The 20,659-nt window shown below is 50.3% G+C and overlaps 1 protein-coding gene across 4 annotated transcripts in view; it reads left to right on the top strand.

The window, feature by feature from the left end:
- Window positions 1-14,662, top strand: part of DIP2C (disco interacting protein 2 homolog C) — a 435,220-nt gene extending 420,558 nt beyond the window's left edge. For all 4 annotated transcript variants that reach the window (XM_036025084.1, XM_028505417.2, XM_036025087.1 and 1 more), the window contains 5 exons: window positions 4,323-4,380; window positions 5,226-5,300; window positions 7,304-7,478; window positions 8,557-8,680; window positions 11,372-14,662. In XM_036025084.1, coding sequence (XP_035880977.1) covers window positions 4,323-4,380; window positions 5,226-5,300; window positions 7,304-7,478; window positions 8,557-8,680; window positions 11,372-11,624 — 685 coding nt within the window. In that variant the 3' untranslated portion in view covers window positions 11,625-14,662. The remainder of the gene's footprint in view (window positions 1-4,322; window positions 4,381-5,225; window positions 5,301-7,303; window positions 7,479-8,556; window positions 8,681-11,371) is intronic.
- The last annotated feature ends 5,997 nt before the right edge of the window (window positions 14,663-20,659 follow it).

Consider the following 20,659-nt stretch of genomic DNA (forward strand, 5'->3'; position numbering starts at 1 on the left):
TGGTGCTAGTCCTCGGGTCAGGAGAGACCACGGGGCACCCACGGCTGGGCAGCAACATGGCCAGCAGAGACAGGCACCCCTTGCCCTCCTGACCATGTCCACTGGGACATGCCCACACAGGGCTTGCTGTCTGTGATTCTGAAGTAATCGGCTCTGGCAGCAGCTGTGGGAATGCCAGCACTCCCATTGGGGCACATAGTGTGATTCTCGATTGTCACGTGTCTCCAGAACCAGTGGCGTGGTGGACGCTCTGCCACTGGGTGGTACCAGGCCACACGGGCAGTGTTAGAAAATGGGCTCATCCCCAGAGGGCGAAAGCACTAGTCTCCTTTCAGTGAGAGTCCTAGTGGACGGGTGGGGGTTGGGTACTGGAGATGAGGTGAGACAGTGGTGCACCACCCCCCCATCCCTGTGAGGCCAGAGGAGTGCTGATGGCAAAGGAAACCCTTGTAGAAAGACCTCTTGCTGTAGTGGCCCAGGCTCCACACCCCCTCACGTTGCTCTGCTGACCACAGCCTTTCAAGGTGAAATTCAGGTCGGGGTGGGGAGCAGTTCAGGGACAACAACACAGTGAGGAGCTCTATAGCAAATGGCACATCTCCTCCATGCCAACTTTCCATCTCCTTGTCCAGTCTAGCAAAAGCCCAAACATCAAGTCCACCCAACAGCCCATGGGGAAAAATGTGTTTTCTGATGTCCAGGGTTTGTAGTTGAGTTTAAAACATCATGGATGGGGGTGAGACAGGGCCAGGCCTGAGGCATCATTCAGACGCCAGCACAGCAAGTAGGAGACTGCCTGGAGAAGCAAGTGCACCGAGTGACCCTGACTCCAACCCAGGGAGGGGCCCGCCTCCTCCTGGAGCCCCCTGGGCCAGCCCTGGGTCTCTGTTGTTGGCTCAGTCTTGGTTGTAACTGCTCTGAAGACAAGGTTTCTTTCAGTGCTTTGCTTGAGCCCATTCGGTAGTTCAGGTCGCCTTCACTGCAGGATGGAGCCACGCCTACTCACTGACAAGTGCAGAGTGGCCTTTGCATCCGTCCCCTGTCTGTTCCTCCCCCTCCTCGGAGCAGCCCCTTCTGTCCTCACACTGGCCTGGGCCGCAGGCAGCCTGCCTCTGCAGCTTCCCGCCTGTGCAGGCAGCTTTATTCTAAGCTCGCACACTGCTGGGAACAAGCAGTGCTGTGACAGCACCTCACTCCCTCACAGCTCACCTGGCCGGGGCACCGTGGAAGCTCTTTGTGTTTAGAGCTCCTTGGACTTGCCAGCAGCCCGTGGTCTCCCAGCCTGAGGAGGTCAGAGGATAAGCAGAGCTTCACCCAGGCCACCCTGTCCTTGCGTGCTGCCATGGCTCTCCCAGCCCTCTTAGGAGACACATCTTTGCCTTTTTCTATAAGAGATGTTTCTTTCTTTTTTTGCTCTGTTTCTTTCCAGGTGGCTGAAGGGCAGTCCATGTGGCATTTGCTACCAGGATCTGTAGCTCTTGCACTCAGGACAAACCCCGAGTGGTCCCCAGCATCCGTTCCAACACTGTTTTCACACTGACCACAGAAGTAGTCTCAACATAGGTCTCCTCTTGTCCACGTTCCAGCTGAGCCCCCAGCTGAGATGCCATCTCTCTTCCCTTCTCAGAGATCATGGGACGTACAGGGAAGGACAGGAGGTGAAATGAAATGAACTCTGAAGGCAGAGAGAGGACAGAGGAGACAGACATGGCCAGGAGCCCCACTCGCTGAAGGAGAACTGGGCCTTTGTCTCATTCCCCCTGTGGGCCAGGCGCAGGCCAGGCAGAAACCTGGCAGGGGGAAGGAGAGAGAAGGAATAGCTGCTGGTGTCCTTGGCACTAATTATGAAGTCCAGGGACATTGTCTTGAGCAGCCTTGTTAAACCAGGTCCCCTTGCTGGTCACAACGCTGCTTCCAGAGCCTCCTGCCAAGTCCAAAAGGCCTGCCTGAGGTTTCTCACTCCCTACAGTAGTAGTGGCTGTACGCAGACAGCTGGCAGAGCAGAACCTTGTCCAAAAACACCTTCACTTTTGGCTGAGTTTTTCTCCCTGGCCCAGTCACCTGCACTCTGTAAGACGTCCAGCGCAGCCCCTGGCCAGCTGCCCCTGCTCGTACAGCAGCCCCGCTGCACAGAGGCCGGACTGTCCACCAGTGGGAGTGGTGTTAGCCAGCCATTCTCTCTGGCCCTTTCCCTTTCATGCTGTCCCTCTTGGCTCACCCACTCGCTCATAGTTTTCCTGGCCAGTTTGGCCCCATTCCCCTGCCATTTTCTCCATCTGCAGCAAATCACCAATACTCAGAACCCACAGTTGGCCGCCCAGTCATCAGATGCGGGCTCTTCATGGAAGCGGAATGCTAGAACCAGCCCAGTTTCAGTTCAGCCTGACAGCCAGGCCTTCTGGGCCGCTGGCTTTAGTAGTCAGTGACTGCCCTGATGTTTCCTGCAGGCCCCGCAGCAAGCCGACAGTGCCGGTTGCGAGTGTGTGCTGCTACCAGCTGAAGTTCCATGGGTCCTACCTGGTGCTCTCATGGTAATTTTTCACAGTGCCCACCCAAAATTAGCATAATGCCACCCAGGTGCTAAAAGAGTTCTGGACTCTGTTAATTCTGTGTTAGTGCAGCTGGTAACATCAGGGCTGTTTCATTCAACGTCGTTTCTTGACAACATTGATGAGATGCTGTAGAAACTTAACTCTTGTTTGGACCCTTACTCCTGTAGAGGGACGGGTTTCCCTGTACACCATGCCACTGGTGACATTCAGTGAGGAGACTTGCTGTATTTTCGAAGGTTACATCATTAAGCCTATTTGCAATTCTGGAACAGTTTAAATGGAATGTACAAGCTAGGTGGTTTTTCTTTGATAGCCCTTATCTCCTACTGTCAGCCTCAAGGTCTTCCTTAGGACAGGCACCGAAGGTTTCATTAGTGTTACCCTCTGGTCCAGAACTGCTCCAGTCGGTTCTTCTTTGTACCTCATCACGTCACTGCCACTGCTGCTCAGGTGCGCCCCCTCCCCCTCCAGGATTTCCTCTCCATTCTCCTGCTGAAGATGTCAGTCCTGCTGGGTCTGTCCCCCAGCCACAGCGACTCACCCTGGGGCAGCCACTTTTGTCTCCAGCAACAGGAGATGCCACATTAAAGTCTGGGTGGGGTCAGGCTGCCTTTCCCTGAATAAGCACTTTTCCATAGCTGAACACTTGGAGCCCTGGACCAGAGCCTGCTGCCCCAGGACACCTGCCCGACCAAGCATCCCATCACTGCCCTGTCTGTCTGCCTCATGCTAATAATGTCATCCACACACCCCAAACCTCGCCTCTTGGGTATCGGTGAGGCTTCAAGGTGCCCCATGTGCCACCTGTGACTTTCAGGGTCTTCCTTTGTTGCCTGCCCCCACCCTAGCCCCCTCCACACACACTTCCCTCTTTTCAGCACTGAACACTTAGGAGGAGGACCTACGCTAATGCGGGGAATGGTTCCTGTGCTGAATTTCACATCTCAGTGCTGGTGCACTGAAAGCCCCTCACCATCCACATCCCTGTGCCCCAACCTCCTGCTAACGGCGTCTGCTCTGTAGTCTTCAAGGAGTCAAGCACTTTCTCCTTCACTTCATTTTCTTTCAGAATTGTCTTTCAGATTAATGAACAGCATCACAGTCAGGCAGTAACATGATAGAAACATAAAACTAGTCATGGGGGCTACAAAACATTAAAAATAGCAGCTGGGAAGGACTTAGTCAGCTCTGGTTGTGACCAGTGCCACAGTCCTCTGCAGGTCTTCGGATTACATTACCGTTAAATATCTTTTACATTGAAAAGAGTTTCTCTTCTGAAGTTAGATTTTGCTGTCTGAACTGGCCGGTCCTGTCCTCTTGGCTCAGAGGCCCCCTGTGTAGATGGTGGGTTCTGTGCCGCTGCAAACCTGGGCCCTTGCCCGTGGCCTGTCGTGGCAGAGCTGTGAGGGCTCAGGACTAAGCTGTCACTGGGAGTTGGTAGCTCTTTCAGGGATGCAGTTAATCCTTATTTTTTTCCTTTTCTGTATGTGCTGAGTTGACGCTGGCTTAATGCAGAACCATTCCCCCAATTATGTTGCAGGTTGGGGGAATGGGACTTCACCGGCACTCTCTGCGACCAGGAACCAGAGCGCAGCAGCTCTCTGCTGTGGGGCCACGTTTCCTTTGGCTTCTAGATGAACTGTTTTTGCAGTGGATGAACAGAGTCAGTGTTCCCCAGCTACCTCCCAGGCTTTGGCCAAGCACTGAAAGCGGACAAAGGGAACTATAGTACAGAAGAAACTCAGTAACACCTTCTGTTTCTCCTTGTAGAGTCCGCTTAGTGGAAAGAGGGTCCCCTCACAGCTTGCCACTTATGGAATCAGGAAAAGTAAGTATTAAAGGAAGAAACAGGCATTTCTACATAAGTATGCATATATGTATATGGGTTTTGAAATTTTAAGAAATCTATTTCATAGAATTTTTTTTCTCCAAAAAGTTTTCTTGAATGTAGCATATCAGGACTAGGTTTGACCATGAGTAGAGAAACTCGAAATAACAGTGCTTTCAATGAACTCTGCTTTCTCTCTCTCATGTGAAAGAAGCCATGAAGCTGCTAGGAGCCCCAGCACTTTTGTCTCGTTGTGCCCTGCATGGACTGTGTGCCCAGGGCACCTCAGGGCCTCTAGTGGCTGCTGCAACTCCAGCCACCATTTCTACATTTCAGCAGCAGCAGGAGAAACAGGGTAGTTATGCTTATTTCACAGGTACGCTAACCTAGATGCACAAGAACAGTGGACAGGGCTTGTTTAAGGCAAAGACAAACCTCTTCTCGAAGAAGTTACAGGCCTGGGGCCTGACTACCCAGCAAGATCCGCCCATTTAGGAATTTATGATCAGATCACCTTGTGTGGCTACACTCCAGAGAAGCACATTTTCGTCTACATTTGCAAGCATCAGGCTGTGTTAGATTATATTCTTTATCATGCTTTTGTTTGAATTCTTAATTTTCAGGTCACTTTTACACAGGCTGTGTGATTGTAGTCATTACAGTGGAATGCAACTGTTACACTGCCATTACATAATGCTATGGTACATAATTTGATTTAAAGCTATACCACTTTCCAAATGATTTTAGAAAGGAAAACAAGCCTATGGAGTGAAGGCAAGATGAAGGTTGATGGGTGCGTAGTCTCTACCTGTTTACTGACAAGGATGTTCTTCCTTCCTACATAGATACTTCCTGGGGTTCGGATCATAATTGCCAATCCCGAAACAAAAGGACCGTTGGGAGACTCACACCTGGGCGAGGTGAGTGTGGGGTGTCCTCCTAGAGATGAAGCCTCTGAGACCAAATTCTTTCTGCTACGTACTGCCTGCTCCCAGGGACACCAGTGACCACGGCACCCGTGCCACTGACCACCGTGCACATTCTGGTCAATTGGAGAAGTCGCAACTGACTGGCTGGGAAATAACTTGAGATAAGCGTTAACTGCTTAAATGAGTCCGTGAAAGCTCAGGATTACCAAGTGGGGTAATCCTACTTAAGGAACTAGGTTAGGTTCTCATTAAAAAACAGAACAGAGAAAACTGTGTGGACCGTGTTCCCTCTTTTCTTAGCTCTTGCATTTGTTTTCCGCATGCCTGCCTTTGTTAGGAAAGTGACAGAGAAATGTACAGAAGGCGTCATCTACAACCTAGAATCATAAGTGTCCACCAATGCCGGCAAGATGGTCAGACGAATGACAGCGGTTTCCTTCTGTCAGGAAGTCAGTGTGACACTTTGTACTTTGCTCATGACAAGCTTCTTCCAGGGAAGAAGTCAGGGGCGTTGGGAAAGGGCCTCCTTGCACCACACAGTTGTGCTCCCTTCCTTCCAGTCCCCTCTGCAAGGCCGAGCCCGCTTCGGGCACCGGTCAGACCACCCGCCCAGCAGGGACGTCCCCACCGCAGGTGTCAGTGCCTGGGACCATCAGCTGTCCCTCCTTGTAGACGTGCTCCAGCCACACACTGACCTGCTGCCACAGCTAAGGTCTTAATAAAACACCACAGCTGCCACTGCTCTTGGAGTAGCACACAGTGCCACAGCCACAGGCGGCGAACGAGCAAATAAGTGATCGTGGTGAGTCCTAGCCAAGGCTCACTCCCAGAATCCCTCTCATGCTGCTTTTTGGCCCGCTCCCCCGCCCCCAAACCTCAGTCATAAGTCAAGATTAGAAATGAGGTGACTATGCTGTACAGCTGTTATTTAGGGAGTTCCTTCAACTGCATTTGTGGAAATGAAATTGGGTGGTAGAGGCTGTGGTTTCCAGCACCTGGAGGGGTTCTCTGTTGCTGCCTTCCCCTGCCCCCATGTGGCCTTGGCTTGGGCATGACAACAGCTTACTGGGGCAGAAAGAACCTGCACCATTCTGATTTCCTTAGTGGGAACGTGTCTTCAGGGGAAATCTCATTGGAGAGCAGAACACAGTTTCCACTGCCCACATCAGACGGCGTCCCTCCCGTCTCTGTTCGGCCGGTCACAGCCACTCATGTGCCCGCCGTGCCAGCCCCTGTCCTGGGAGCTGAGGAGACAGTGTAAATGCACCTGCATCTCTGACTTCAAGGAACTTGCTACGTCTCAGTGCAAACAAGATAATGGAACCAGCCAAGCCCAAATGTCTTTCCTATAAACACCCTGATTCCTCCGATTCTTTTCATTGTACAGACATGACAGCATACAGTTGTGTGAACGTTTTAGGAACTTCCCTGACATGACAATTTCTTCTAGCATTTGCCGTGATTCTACACGACCTGCGTGGTCGTCGCGCTGAGCCAACACATCGCTTTCCCCATTTTCCAGAATGGCTCCCACTCGGCTGTTTTGGTTCCCGGCTTTTGACATTGGAGCTTTCCCTCCTAGAGTTTGTTTCGTTTTGTGCTGTTCCACTGCAATATATTTCCAACAGTACACAAACTAGGTGACAGGGAAAAAATATAAGACTTTTTAACGTTTTTCCAGATTGCTTTTTGGAGACAATCATTAAATTTGAGTAAGTAGAAGGGAACTGGTACAACTTTGCTCTTTTGATGTACTTATTTAAAAAATCCTCAATCAACCTGCTTTAATAGGCTTCTCGAAGGGCAGATGGTACAGCTGTTCGCTGAGCTGCAGACTCACCATGACGCATTGCATCAGTGAGCTCTGTGGCACCCGTGTCTCCCCAGAGACCAGACAGAGGTCAACATCGTCCTGGTTCTGCAGTCCGAGGACACTTCCGATGGCCCTGGAGATTTCCTCAGGTCGACTTATCGAGTCGTGTTTTCTCTCACAGATCTGGGTACACAGCGCCCACAACGCCAGTGGTTACTTCACTATTTATGGAGACGAGTCCCTCCAGTCAGATCATTTTAGCTCCAGATTAAGTTTTGGAGACACCCAGACCATCTGGGCGCGAACAGGCTATTTGGGGTTCCTGCGGAGAACTGAGCTCACAGACGCAAATGGAGGTGAGAGTCCAGAGGGGTGGGCGAAGGGCCGGGTCCCCCAAACACTGAAACCTGTCTGGACGTTAGGGTTCCCACACTCACGACAGGAGTTTCTAGGTGTCACTGAGGCTTCCGGACACAGCTGCCTGGCAGGAGCTACGCTAACCTGACCAAACCCAGCATAATTTGAGGGGAAAGGTACAAAAACATTCTGGCATCACATTTAAACTTGAGAAGAGCTCAACTTAGAGATTTGGAGCCGTGGTGATCCAGACCTCCCAGGAGACACAGCAGGTCTGGTCCTGTGGGAAGGGGGTGGGGTCCTGAGCAGCGGGAGCCACTCCCCTGACTCCTACTGCCCGGCCCCACCCCCACCATGCTGCCATGCAGTCCTGCTCAGAAGCTGCAAGTAAATGTCTCCATTTCATCTGACTTAAATGGGATCTATGTTCTGGTGTTTTATACATGGATCATGTCCTCAGTGTCACCCTGATGTTCTTACTACCTGAAGGTTAAAGGCTTCTCTTATTTTTAAGGGAAGATGGGCCAACTTCAGGTTGTCCGTATCCCAAAGTTTGCAGGACTGATGAGAGGAAATGTGATGGTCACAGGAGCTAAGGAAATCTTTGTTCCTGAACATGATCAGAAACCCAGATGTGGCATAACAACAAAATTAAGACTTCCTATGAGGTCTTGATTCTGACACCCGTCAGAGGGAACTGGGTTTACCTCTGCTGGGCCATATCCTAACCAGGCCACTTGGGGGCGCACGGTGTGGATGAAGGCAGGTGCCCTGCCGGCCCAGGACCCAGGTGGTGCCAAGGGGCCGCTGAGGAACCTGTGACAGTGTGCGATGGGGGGATGGAGCTGCCCCGGGCAATGCGCTCTGCAGGCCGAAAGCCTGACAAGGAGTGTTGCCTCCTAGGACCAGCGTTCCTGCCCCAGGGTTTCCCTGAGGCCTAAGGCTGCAAGCTCTCCCAGCAGAGGGAGCAGCTGCGCCAGGCTCAGTGACCCCTTTTCTCCGCATCTCTTTCTCATTCAGGAGTCCGTGGCTTGAATGGTTTTTTGGTGACACACACATATTCTGTTCCCTCCACAGAGCGCCACGATGCACTGTACGTGGTGGGAGCCCTGGACGAGGCCATGGAGCTGCGTGGGATGCGGTACCACCCCATAGACATCGAGACTTCTGTCATTCGAGCCCACAAGAGCGTCACAGAGTGGTGAGCAGGGACAAAATCTGTGCAGCTCTGGGAACAGTGGGGTCCAGTCCGAGTTTTGGAGCCTAAACCTGTACCTCTAGGGGTTAATAACATGGCGGGTCAAGCCTGTGTGTCGCACATTTCCAGGGAATGACATACTGATGGCCAGGTAGCATCTCCCAGGAGGAGCCTGAGTGCTCCTTTATTTAGATTTTAGCTTACCAAAAAACGTGATGTAGGGGGGAAATAGACTGCATACATACACAGGCACAGAAACCACTTTTGTGACTGCCAACTTGAAGACTGTAAAAGTTATTGTGACATGTGGGAAGATGTTAGATATCAGAGGACAGAATTCCCTGAATTCAACTGAAACCAGCTGCTGTATACCACCATCCCAGACCCCGACCCCTCCTGTGGGTGGGGCCTTGGGGTTTTACCCTTCCAGTGGCTGCGGCCACGGAAGGGTATGTCAATGGTTCTTCAGTAGCAGGGGCTGCAGCACGGGCACTTTCTGGGGTTACTCAGTGCCTTTATGTGGCGTTTAAGGAAGAAAAGTGGCTCAGCACCATCAGCCAGAGGTTTGTTCTTTCGTTTGGTACCCGAGCTGACAGATGTGATGAGGCTGGTCTCAGCTCAGGTCAGGAGCCCCAAGGGAGGCACACCCCAAATCTCATGGTGTTTTTCTCTGGTGCAGTGGGCTGGTCTGAGGTTTTTCATGCCTCTTGTCAGCTGATTGCAGGCTGGCGTTCATTGCCGCTTGCTGCACCCAAACACACAGGCCTGGGCAGGTAGAAGAGATCAGAGACAGGAGAGCATTTGATTACCTGTGTGCGGTCCCGTGGTGCAGACAGTGCATCCCACTCTCCTGCCACCAAGCTGGCCCTCGGAGACTGGCCAGGCCTGCCTCAGTTTCCATCTGCACAGCTGTGACTCTTTATTACCAAGTGCCCCTCATGGGTTTCCAGGCCATGACTGTAGTTTCTTTTATAAGCATTGCTCTTGTCACCTGCCATGTGGCCTCACCTGATGGGTTTGGCCTCCACTGACCTATGTCTACATGTGGCACCAGAAGGAAAGAAGTGTGGATGGTTCCATGCTGATGGGCTCCAGTCCTCCGGAGACCGTTCACCACACACTGCCCATCTCCCTCTCAGTCTTCCCTCACCTGCCTGTGCCGCTCCTCTCACACCCCCGGTTTGAGAAGGGAGGATGTGACACCCATGTCAGTAATGTGACAACTTCTCTGTCAAGTTGTCCCACCAACCAAATCTTTCTCTTCTCATCAGCTTTCCCCTGTGTTACAAATGTTCGGCCCCCAGGAAACCTCTGGCGGACGAAAGTGACCAGCACCCAGCCCTTAGCTTCCTGGCAAAGCCCCCCTCCCACTACATATGGGAATCCACCTGACTCCTGGAGCTGTGTCATCAATTTCAAATGTCATAATACAGTTAGACCTGGCTATATATAAAAAACATACCAATTATATATTAAAATACAATCTTTGATTTCACAAACTCACAACGTGGGCTCACCTGGACCATGCAGAGGAGCGTCTTACTGCTGCAAAGATCGGGTTTTGTGCATTTGGCGCCAGCACACCTTCTAGGGGTTTACACTGTCACAGTGCAGATCCAGGAGGAGAGATGTCACATACATTCTCTATCACTTTCCTTTTCTTTTAACATGTATGTTGGTCATACTAAACAAAATACATATTTTTTCTAGTAGACATACTTTCACTTTTAGGAAAGAGTGAGTTGTCCCAAATACTTCCTCACAGCTGAGATAGAACCGTCTGTGTGTCCCCATAAAAAAAGCAATTACCAGCTGCCCACCGCAGGGCCCTGGAGCCTGGTCCCGTCCTCCGCATGCCCCCTCCAGGCCTCCAGGCCTCTGCAGCCAAGCAGCCCATGGACACCAGGGCGATGAATTTGAAGGTTCTTAACCACTTTGTAAAAGCCCAACTACATAAGGTTAATGTAGCTTAAAGTATACATCCCTAGACTTTGCTTCCAAAAATTGGAGAGACTAAACAATCTGGGTGCTTCTCCCTTTGGAAGATCCCAAATAAAATGCTTTTGGGTGAATCTCTGACATTGTCAGGGAATTATCCCCTGTACAGGTTAGCTTTTGCTGCATTATAGTCACGTAAACAGGAACCAGTTATTGTGCCCCCTTGTCTGCAGGTGCCTGTGGAACTGTTTGACCTCAGCTTGGCCAGGCCTGTGGGTCAGCTGGGTGCAGGCTGGCAGCTCATGTCCTCCCAGATGTCCCCCTCTGCTGTGGCAGAAGCAAGTCAGCCCAGCCCAAACACCCGAGGCTCTCCAGCCTCTGCTCACATCTCACTGTCTGAGTTGCATGTAGCCCAAGGTCAAGGGCAGGACACAGACTCCACCCTTAGGGTCATAGTGTGCAGATGAAGGGAGGAGCCACTGCTACACCCACCAGGCCTCCGCAGCAGCTGGGGGCAGATGGCAGGTGCAGAGATGATGGAGCACAAGCAGCAGCCACCGTGAGGACAGGCTAGTGGGAATGGCTAACGACAGGAGCAAGAGACAGCTTATGAGCTAAAGGACATGGGCTCAGAGAGGCCGTATGCCGGAGACTGTTGGTGTTCAGGCAGATTCAAAAAGAACCCAGTAGAACTTCTTGAAAACAATCGTTAAATAAAAGCCTTGCTGTATAGTGATGACTTTTTCTCTCTTCCAGTGCTGTGTTCACCTGGACAAATTTGTTGGTGGTTGTGGTTGAGCTTGATGGGTCAGAGCAAGAAGCCTTGGACCTGGTCCCCTTGGTAACCAATGTGGTCCTGGAGGAACACTACCTGGTGGTGGGGGTGGTGGTTGTGGTGGACATCGGCGTCATCCCCATCAACTCCCGGGGAGAGAAGCAGCGCATGCACCTGCGAGACGGGTTTTTGGCAGACCAGCTGGACCCCATCTACGTGGCCTACAACATGTAGCCTGGTCTCTGGCTCCCGCAGACTGTTCTAGAGATGTAAACGTTTTTCTCAGTGTCACTAAAGTGTGCAGACGCAGGGCGACGTTCGCCGAAACGTGACCTGTTTCACACAGTGGAGCGGAGGAGACTTCCCACAGCGGTCCTGACTGGCATGGAGAACGGAGATGTGAATGACCACCGAGGTTTGCACAGAAGGGCCTCGCATTACTGCCTTCAGTTTGTTGGAAAAGCCCGTTTCAAAACTTTTTTTTTTAGTTATTGGATAATAAGTGCTTTCTTCGTAAATGTGGTATTTTGTTAAGCCAAAATAGCAAATTAAAAAATATTTGCCCTCCAGATGGGTTCTTTTAAACGATTTATGTAGCGTTGACAAAGAATTGTTTTCTCTGTTTTAATGTGTCATGACATCTTAATGACATGGACCTGTTACTACTTTAAGCCATTGCTAGAACTCATCCTTTTAGGAAAGTCTGCTGAGGTACGAGAAAAACCTTCCAAATAGCACCTTCCGATTAGACGTCCGCAGCTTTGTCAGAGATGTGCTGAAGAAACGGAGGCCCACACGCGGCCTTCGGCAATAGCATAGAATGAGAAGAAATTATAAATAAGGTGTATTTCAGCAATTATCTTGCAGATATCTTTGTACTAAACTAAAAAGATAAAATAAGTTAACTTCTTCAGATGTAATTATGTACAAAAACGTTTAATTTATTTTGATCTCTTTAGAAGTATAAAAGAGAAAAACATTCAAGAATATTAAAGTCTTGTAATGTTTGCTAATATAAAAAAAAGTGTTGTATTATCTTGCGTGGATAGTATCACAACAAATATATATATATGAAACATAAATTCACTAATGAACAAAGGAGATTTTAAAGTTTAAAATGCAGAACCTGTCACTTGCATGGTGTCCCCTCCACTGTACTGTAGATCAGAGAGATTCTCTCACATCCGCTTTGCTGGTGGGAGCCATCAGATTGCCAGGAGCCCAGTCTAAGCATCTCTTCTAGAACCAGAAACCAGCAAGTGAAATCACTGAAAATTATCTCAAAGGCAGTGAAGGAATGTGAGGCGAGCCGTGCCTGTGGTTCCCTTTACTGCGGGGGTGACACTGGATGGCGTGACCAGGACAAGTTCACGGCCCTGAGCACGCTCGGGAGGCAGGCAGCCAACAGCGCCATTCTCCAAGCTGCAGGAATTTGCTGCACAAGGTTTTTCATCATTTGTGTTAGCGTCACCCCTTTCTGGTCCTTGGTATGAAAAGGAACGCTCTCCTGAGGTCACTGGCACCCGGTTGTGGTGATACCCCCCTGACGCCCACTGTGTGGAGTGGACAGTGCTCAGAACAGCTTTACGGGAAAAGACTCACCAAGGAGATCGTCACTTCGGACAGCTCTCAGGGGCTCCCCAGCCCATGTGAGCAAAACCCACAGGGACGCCACACAAGCTGCCCGGGACTCACCCCCCAGCGCCACTGGCTAGAGCGAGAAAGCCTCACAGCTGCCTTCACGTTGCCACCTGTGGATCACACGTTTCTGATTTTAGTCTTTAGCTGCTGCCTCCCAGGTCTTCTCATTTCCAGGGTCATCTGTACACTCCTTAATGAATCGGCCCGTCTGTGTCCAGCCAAGAGGAGGTGTCAGCTCCCCAACTGTGACTTACCTGGTAGTTGCCCAGGATGGCCCCGCGGTGGCTCTCGCTGCTGGATGTGCATGACTGAGACTGTCGCTGGGCCAGATTCCTATTCTCTGTCCATTCTCCCAGGCGATGTCTTTATCTGCCTTTGCTGTATGCGCCAGCAGTAAGCCCTTCGCTAAAAGAGAGTTTTGTTTGACTTCTGAGATCCAAGGCGAATTGTTTTTTAAAAATTTAAGTGGCATATTTTTTTAAATTTGTCTGCATGTGGGATGCAACCTTCCATCACCACAAATCATTTGGCTTTTACAATATTGTTTGACTCCATTGCTACCTGTGAATATTTCTCTACATGCTTCAGATACACATTCCTACAGTCTTCTCCTTCCTTCGGGGAAAACCCCACCCACCACACACAGAAAAAAAGACATTTTCTCACACTCACCCACCTTGTTTAAGGGAAGGGGGTTTAAGGTTTCAGGTAAGACCCTGAGTAGAACACACAATCGCAGGTTAACTCATGAGTCCAGCTGAGGTTGGAAGCAGAGAGCCCGGGGTCACAGCACACATGGCCCTCACTGTCCCCGTGTCCGTTTTCCAGGCCAGGTGGTGAGGCTATGCACATGCTAGTGTCACCTCTGGTGTCAGAGTTGAGGTCCAAAGGGTTGGGGGGCTGGGGTCAAAGCTCTGTTGTGTAAGAACAAGGGAAGGAGACACTTAAGTACCACCGTTTCAGCAATAAAGAAGGATCGTTCTGTAGTAGAAATTGTACTGTAGATAAATCACTCATGGGAATGTAACAAATGTTTGTCTTGTGACCTTGTGCTTTTGAAGTCAGACAAAACCGTGTGATCAGCTTGCACAAAGGAGGAGGGTACACAATGGACATTGAAACACAGACCTAACCCAACAGGGCGGCTTCCTCATGGTGCTTGTTTATTATATATATTTAACCCTGCTTGACACTTTACCCCGGGGAAACCGTCCCTTTTATCAGTTGAATGTTAGCAGCGTTATTTCATAGAGTGTGGTGACTGGTTAGAGAATTCATGTACTCAACCAATCACAGTTTCAAACAAAATTTTTATGTGCGAAGGACGGCAACCTTCTCGTATGTTAAACCACCAGTAAGCTTTGTACATCTGTGATAACGCCTGTTTTATATTCAAATGAACAAATAAAAGCTTTTATTTTTGTTGCTCTGAAAATAGCAGTTTCTTGATTGGTCCCCTGGCAAACTGTCTGGGCCAGCTTCCGTCCTGGGAAGGAAGGGATTCCTCCAGGAAACGGCAGATGAGTCTGACTGTTTACATAATCTGTTGCATTACTTCTTAGTACGGATAATCATACGTCGAACAATGTTTAAATTTTGATGTGGGCATTTACTGCTAAAACAAATTCCTATGGCAACAAATGTTTTGTGAAATGTTTTAAAAATTCTTTTAAATATATCTAAATATATTTGTTCACACTTTGCTGCAAGTGTGGAGATTATTGGCTCACTTTTGGGACAAAGAGTAAACCCGAGTCAGGCATGCACACCCGTCCCGTCCCGTCCCGTGAACGGTGTGCAGGCAGCCTCAGCATGCGCGGCAGGTGGGTCTGGCCAAGTCTTCCCACTCAAGTTATCTGTGTTCATTTGACCGTCAAAAGCTGTATCTTTTGCCCAAGATCTGAGAATTCTTATGGCTTTGTGCTTTGGAAAACAGTAGCAAGTTAACTGACCTTCACCCTAAAGGTTGTAAGAGGTAAGTTTTATGTATGTGAAAGTCAGTAGTAGCACTCAAATCTGCACACAGATCACCAGACTTGACCTAAGTCCCTGCATTAGAAGTCCCCTTGTCCCCTAACCCATGGCTCTTGTCGAGACAATCCCATGCTGGTTGGTGCAATGCGGTGAGTGCACAGCAGTGAGTGGCTGTCAAGGGACCAGCCCGGCAGCATCAGGTTACAACTGTTGCAAGGAAGGGCCCCAAGTCTCCCATGGGGGCCCAACCTCGACCACAAACAGGGTACCCGAGAGAGCTGGCCTGCATCCCTCTCCCTGGTGTGGGCACGTGTGTGTGTGCCCGGGTGCGAGTGTGGCATGGTCTTTTGAGATGCCGCGTTCTCCATCTTCCAGCACAGGGCTGAGTTCCTGCGACACCATCAGTGGTGGTTTGGTTGGCTGGTCGATCGTCACTCAGTGTCTCGTTAACCCTCCCAGCATCTCCAGGGACTATTCCTCATGCTGCTGTTTCCTGACCTGCTACCCGTGTGTGTTAACCATCTCTTCACTGTTAGCTTCCCTGCGGCGAATGAGTGTGTTTTCTCTGTGCCCCACTTGGGTGCTGGGCACAGAACAGGCATTTGATAAACACTTGCCAAGTGGAGGACCTTCTCACACATACCTTGGTGACAGGTACGTGTCACCAAGGGCGGCTGTGACCAGAGTGAGAAGCCCTCCTGAGAGGAGGGTGATAGAACAGGCAGATGATGGGAGTTTCTGGGAGCATGAACGTGCTTTCTTTCCTAATACAGAAGATGCCAGTGCGTCCTGATTGCCACTTAGGCTGTGGGCCAGAGGTTTTAGTTCTAATAACCCACATCAGGGCCCAAATATCCCTGCCATTTGACAAATGACTGGACATGCGGGAAAGCAGGTGAAGGATGACAAGAAGAAAAGGGGAAGAAATTAGAAGTAAGTGATGTGATTACCGAATACAGAGAGCAGAGCCTGTCCCATGTATCAGCCACTGCGAGCTCAGGACAGCACAGAGTGGAGGGGCATGTGGTGAGCCACGGGGTGGATGGCCACCTAGATGGATGGACCCTGGCACTTCTGCTCTAGCTAAACCTCGGGAGCATGTCATCGGAGCCAGCACTTCAGCAGATCCAAGTGACTGGCTCGGGCCTCGCCCTGGCTGTCCAGGGGCAGCTGTGCAGCTACAGACAGAGAAGGAGCGCGTGATGCCAAGTCACGGATGGACCGGAGCTGCTCCCACACCCGCCTTCCCTGGAGGCATGTTCGCAAGGGACCGGAGGCATCCACTCCTCTTGCTGAGGGACTGTTGGTGAGTCACTGGCCCGTGTCTGTGCTGCTTTTCCTCAGACCCCCCTGTGAGGGCAGGTGACGCCGCCCTGACCAGCATCAGATCAGCTTTGCTGCTGCTGATGTAGGCGTCCCCTATTGGGGTGGAGCGGAGCGTCAGAAGGTTCCAAGACAGAACCTGAAGTTCCTGGTCTATGGAGTCTCTAACAAGTGCAAAACAAGCATGAATTCTCAGGGACAAACGTCCTCATCGTCCAGAGTAGCTCCCAGCTATTGAGGGTGGACTGAGGGCTACCTGAGGTCAGCATAACCGAGACCAGTGTTTCTGGACTCACAGATTGAGAGCACTGGTGCAAGTGTGCCGCCCGCCCCATAGCTCCGGAAGCCAGTACAGGGGCTGCAGAAAAGCACTTGAGAAGAAACTATTCATTTAAAGAGGCCCTAGGATCCTTTGTAACCTGAATAATTAAACCCTACATTTGGCCTGTTTAAAGTTCAAGCCAATACTCAGGTATTAGCACACTAATATTTTGTTTAAGCATATAAAAGGATGACCTGTGGAGATAACTTTGTACAGCAAGCCCCTTCCCCCTTTCACCGCCTCTGGCGTTGGAATCCTCAGGCTGACCCTGCCATGGGGGTGACAGCTCATGTGTCCACGTCAGGACAAGTGGCTCTCGGAGCACCTTGGTGTTTAAAGCACTAAACAGGGGTACGGCGAGTGTCAGGAGGCACAGAACCGCAGAGGACAGCAACCTAGTTAGGGAAATAAAGCTAGAAAGCAAGAAATGGTCTGGCACATTATGTGTGAAGTCATCAGGACCTCCTGATCAGTGATGATCCGATCCAAGGAGGGGAGAGGATCACTGTGGCCTGCCTGTCCTGCTGGGGAAACCCAAACCACCATTTGCAGAAAAACTAATACTCTGAATAGGTAATCCACTGCCACGTTCCAAACGTGGGACTGCATGAGGAGGTGCTCCTTGTGAAGTCGTGCTCCCGACCTTGTCCCTGACCCCGGTTCCCCAGAGCCCGAAGCAGCTGACAATTCATACTGGCTCTGGCCAGTCTGTTCTGGGTTTCTTTACGTGAATACAAGTCAGTTATGAATCTGTACTCCTGCCATCTCTTCATTCTAATCCAAAAGGTGCTACACTGTGTATTCTATACCTTGGTTTTTTCCAGGTTTATCTCAGAGATCTATGTTGTTGTTGTTTTTAAAGCCACACAGCCTCCCCCTCTGGGCGCACACAGCTCCATTCCTGTCAGCACTGAGCCTGTTCCGGTCTTCTGCGTTGTAAACAGTCAAGTTTTGTTCCGACCAAAAGGTTTCTTTCGCATGTGGGCGAGCGTTGCAGATGCATGGGTTTCTGGCCGAGGGGGACCGAGGAGGGCCGAGGGGCAGGGTGAGTGCGGCTGGGATTTGCACCCAAAGCAGTTTCACTTTCACTTTTCACTTTCACCAGCAACGCTTCCCCAGCAGAAAATACTGGGTTTAATTTGCATTCCTTTTATTGTAAGTAAGGTTCAGCACTTAAATAATATTTCAGAAAGCCATTTGTATTTCTCTTTCTGTGAACTGTTTATATTCCTTTAACTACTGGGCTGTTGAACTTCTCAGGAAATATTGTGCAAGATTTTTAAATGGGCAAAAGAAGAGTGGGATGTCCTGCGCAGCTCACCTGTCCATGTTCTGTCTGCCTTTTACTGCCTTTGCTCTACTCTACAAGTTTTAAGTTGTATAAAACTGGTAATACTAATTCCCTCTGTCCCATGGACACAACTGATTATTGCCCTGTGAACAGACCTGTTTCACATCTTCTTACATATTCGTTTCAAAATTCCTTGTTTTCTGAATGTGTGGGGATCTTGCAATCCTCCTCTGAACGAGTTGTGACATCTTACGCGTTTCTTCATCAGTGAGCGGGGTGAAATCTTCCGTGCACGTTTCTGTCTGTAAGGGACTCATGTCCGTAGGAGCGCTTCAACGTCGTCCTTGCAAAGCCGCCTTCTTTGCTGCGAGCTCTGTTTGTTGGGGATGTCAGCCCTTTATCTGTGATGGCTCAAAAAAAATGTTTTCTTGCCACTTGGATCACTTATTTTTTTTTAACTTGCTTTTCTGGCATGCTGACGTTATTTTTATGTAGTTGAATTTGCCCACCTGGAGTCATGTTGGAGCACATGATATTTTCCGCCCGCGCTGCTGCTCCTGCTCAGTCAGGGTTCCGTCCAGCTCTTACCTGAGGCTCTGGACTCAGACAAGTGGGGGTCTGGAGACAGTGGTGATGAGCAGTTGGTCGCTGCTGAGCAGGCCCTTCGCTGAGGCACGTGACACCACTTAACATTTAACAAGACCAGGAAAAATTCTGCTCTGAATTCTAACTGTGCTAAACCTTATTTACTTAAAAGAGTTCTGTTTGAGAGTGTACTATGAGAGATGAGTTTTTGTTTGTTTGTTTTAGGGGAAAGGAAGGAGGGGAGAGAAGGATGTATATCTTATATTCTGAGGCCGTTGGCTATGGTTCCTGACCTGAAGGGACCAGCGAATTTCTGAGAGACTGAATAGGAGCGTATATGCATCGAGACCGCACCCATAACTGCAAATAAAGGAACCAGTCATAATTACTGCATCAGTCCAGAGGGAAAGGTCTGATTTGCAAAGAGAAGCTCAGAATGGGGCCTGAGGGGGATGTTTAGAAAAGAAGTCCATGTGGACATACAGGGCGGGGAGACACGGTCACTCACAGAGCCGCACGTGGGTTTCCCATCAATTGGCTTTGGTGCCTCTGTTTCAAGAGAACGGAGTAAGTGGTTCAAAGACAGACTTGAGGAAAAGGTCACTCCTAGGCAGATAAGGGAGCAGATGAAGCCTGGAAGCACTGAGGGGCGTTCGACTCACAGGCGCTGTCCCAGTGGGCTCAGCTGCCACACATGGCCGTGAGGCTGACCTTCCACGGCGTGCGTACCTTCCTCCTCAAAATGCAGTGTGTTTGAGAGTCCAAATGACGCTGCCAGGTTTTCTGCCTGCCTCCCACCTTCCTACTCCTTCCCTCTTCCTGTCTTTTGAACTGCTTTTAATTCTGTATTTTCCTGTTCAGGCCCAGGCTCAGGACAGCTGAGGAAAAGGACCAACAGCAGAACACATGTGGCTCTCAGCCCCCGGGGGGCAGGGTGAGGACCCCCGCCCACAGACGCAGGGCGAGGAGCCCCACAGGTTCTCTGGGGAGCTGCCCCGGCCGCCGTCCAGGAAGGCACCTCTGGGGGCCCATGAGACAGCGCCTAGCACCGTGCTTTCTGCCTCAGACCAACTTCCCAAGAACTCTTGTAAGCCAAATTAAAATGCTTGAAATGATTTTTGTGTAAGCAGAGCTCCCCCTCTTTGCCCTAAAGATCAACAGCAGGAAGAAACTGAACACTAATCACAAGGTTTGTTTATACTGCAGGCAAACAAACCGACAACTTGGGGTTGCGGCCACATCTGTCTCACTCACCTGTGAGCAGATACTCAGTTTCCGGAATTACTGAACAGATATAAGAATTATAGCTTAATCTTTCCTAATCTTTATGATTCTCTTTAAAATGAGCTAGACAAGACTGGATTGCCATTGCTTTCTTTTTTTTAAGCAGAGAAAATACAGTTTGTTTTGTCCAAACCTAATCTGACCTATTCCCTGATATCCATGCATGGAACAGAACTATCCTGAAGGAAAGCGCGGCTGAGGAGATGAGTGAAACAGTCCCCGGGGTCACATGCAGCCCCTCTCGGGTAAGAGTCCTGGGTCTGAGCTAAGCTGTGTCCTCCTGCCTCCCTCAACAGTGTCTAGAGTGTGTCTTCTGCCACTGGATCAAGGTAGGTAAAGGTGAGGGGTCTCTGGGTCCATGCAGTGACCTTTTGTGTCTGCTGGTTTCTGAGCGATGTCACTAGTCACTTGGTCTCTGGATATCCACCTGGCTTCAAAATTAAAGGTCTGAGCTACTGGAACCCAGGGTCGGCTCTTTGGCCATGGCCCCATCCGCTGTGACTGACACTCTGAGACGGCTCTGACGTCTGGCTGTGACAGCGGCTTCCCTGCAGCCCTCACTTCAGCACTGCCTGCTGTCTACTGTCCCCTCCCGTCCCAGGTTCCCAGCCAGCAGGCGTCACTGAACCTCGGTCTCCCATGTGGGCCGAGAGCACAGCCAGCTCCGTGCACTTACTCCCTAGGTTGGTATCTGCACCGTTCGGGCTGTTATAACAAAATACTACAGGCCAGGGGTATTACAAACAACAGATGTTTATTTATTACAGTTCTAGAGGCTGGAAGTCCAAGGTCAAGGCACCAGCATGGTCAAATTCTGGTGAGAATGCTCCTCCTGGTCCATAGAGGGTG

This window comes from Phyllostomus discolor, chromosome 1 (genome assembly GCF_004126475.2).
Source record: "Phyllostomus discolor isolate MPI-MPIP mPhyDis1 chromosome 1, mPhyDis1.pri.v3, whole genome shotgun sequence".
Taxonomy (NCBI): domain Eukaryota; kingdom Metazoa; phylum Chordata; class Mammalia; order Chiroptera; family Phyllostomidae; genus Phyllostomus; species Phyllostomus discolor.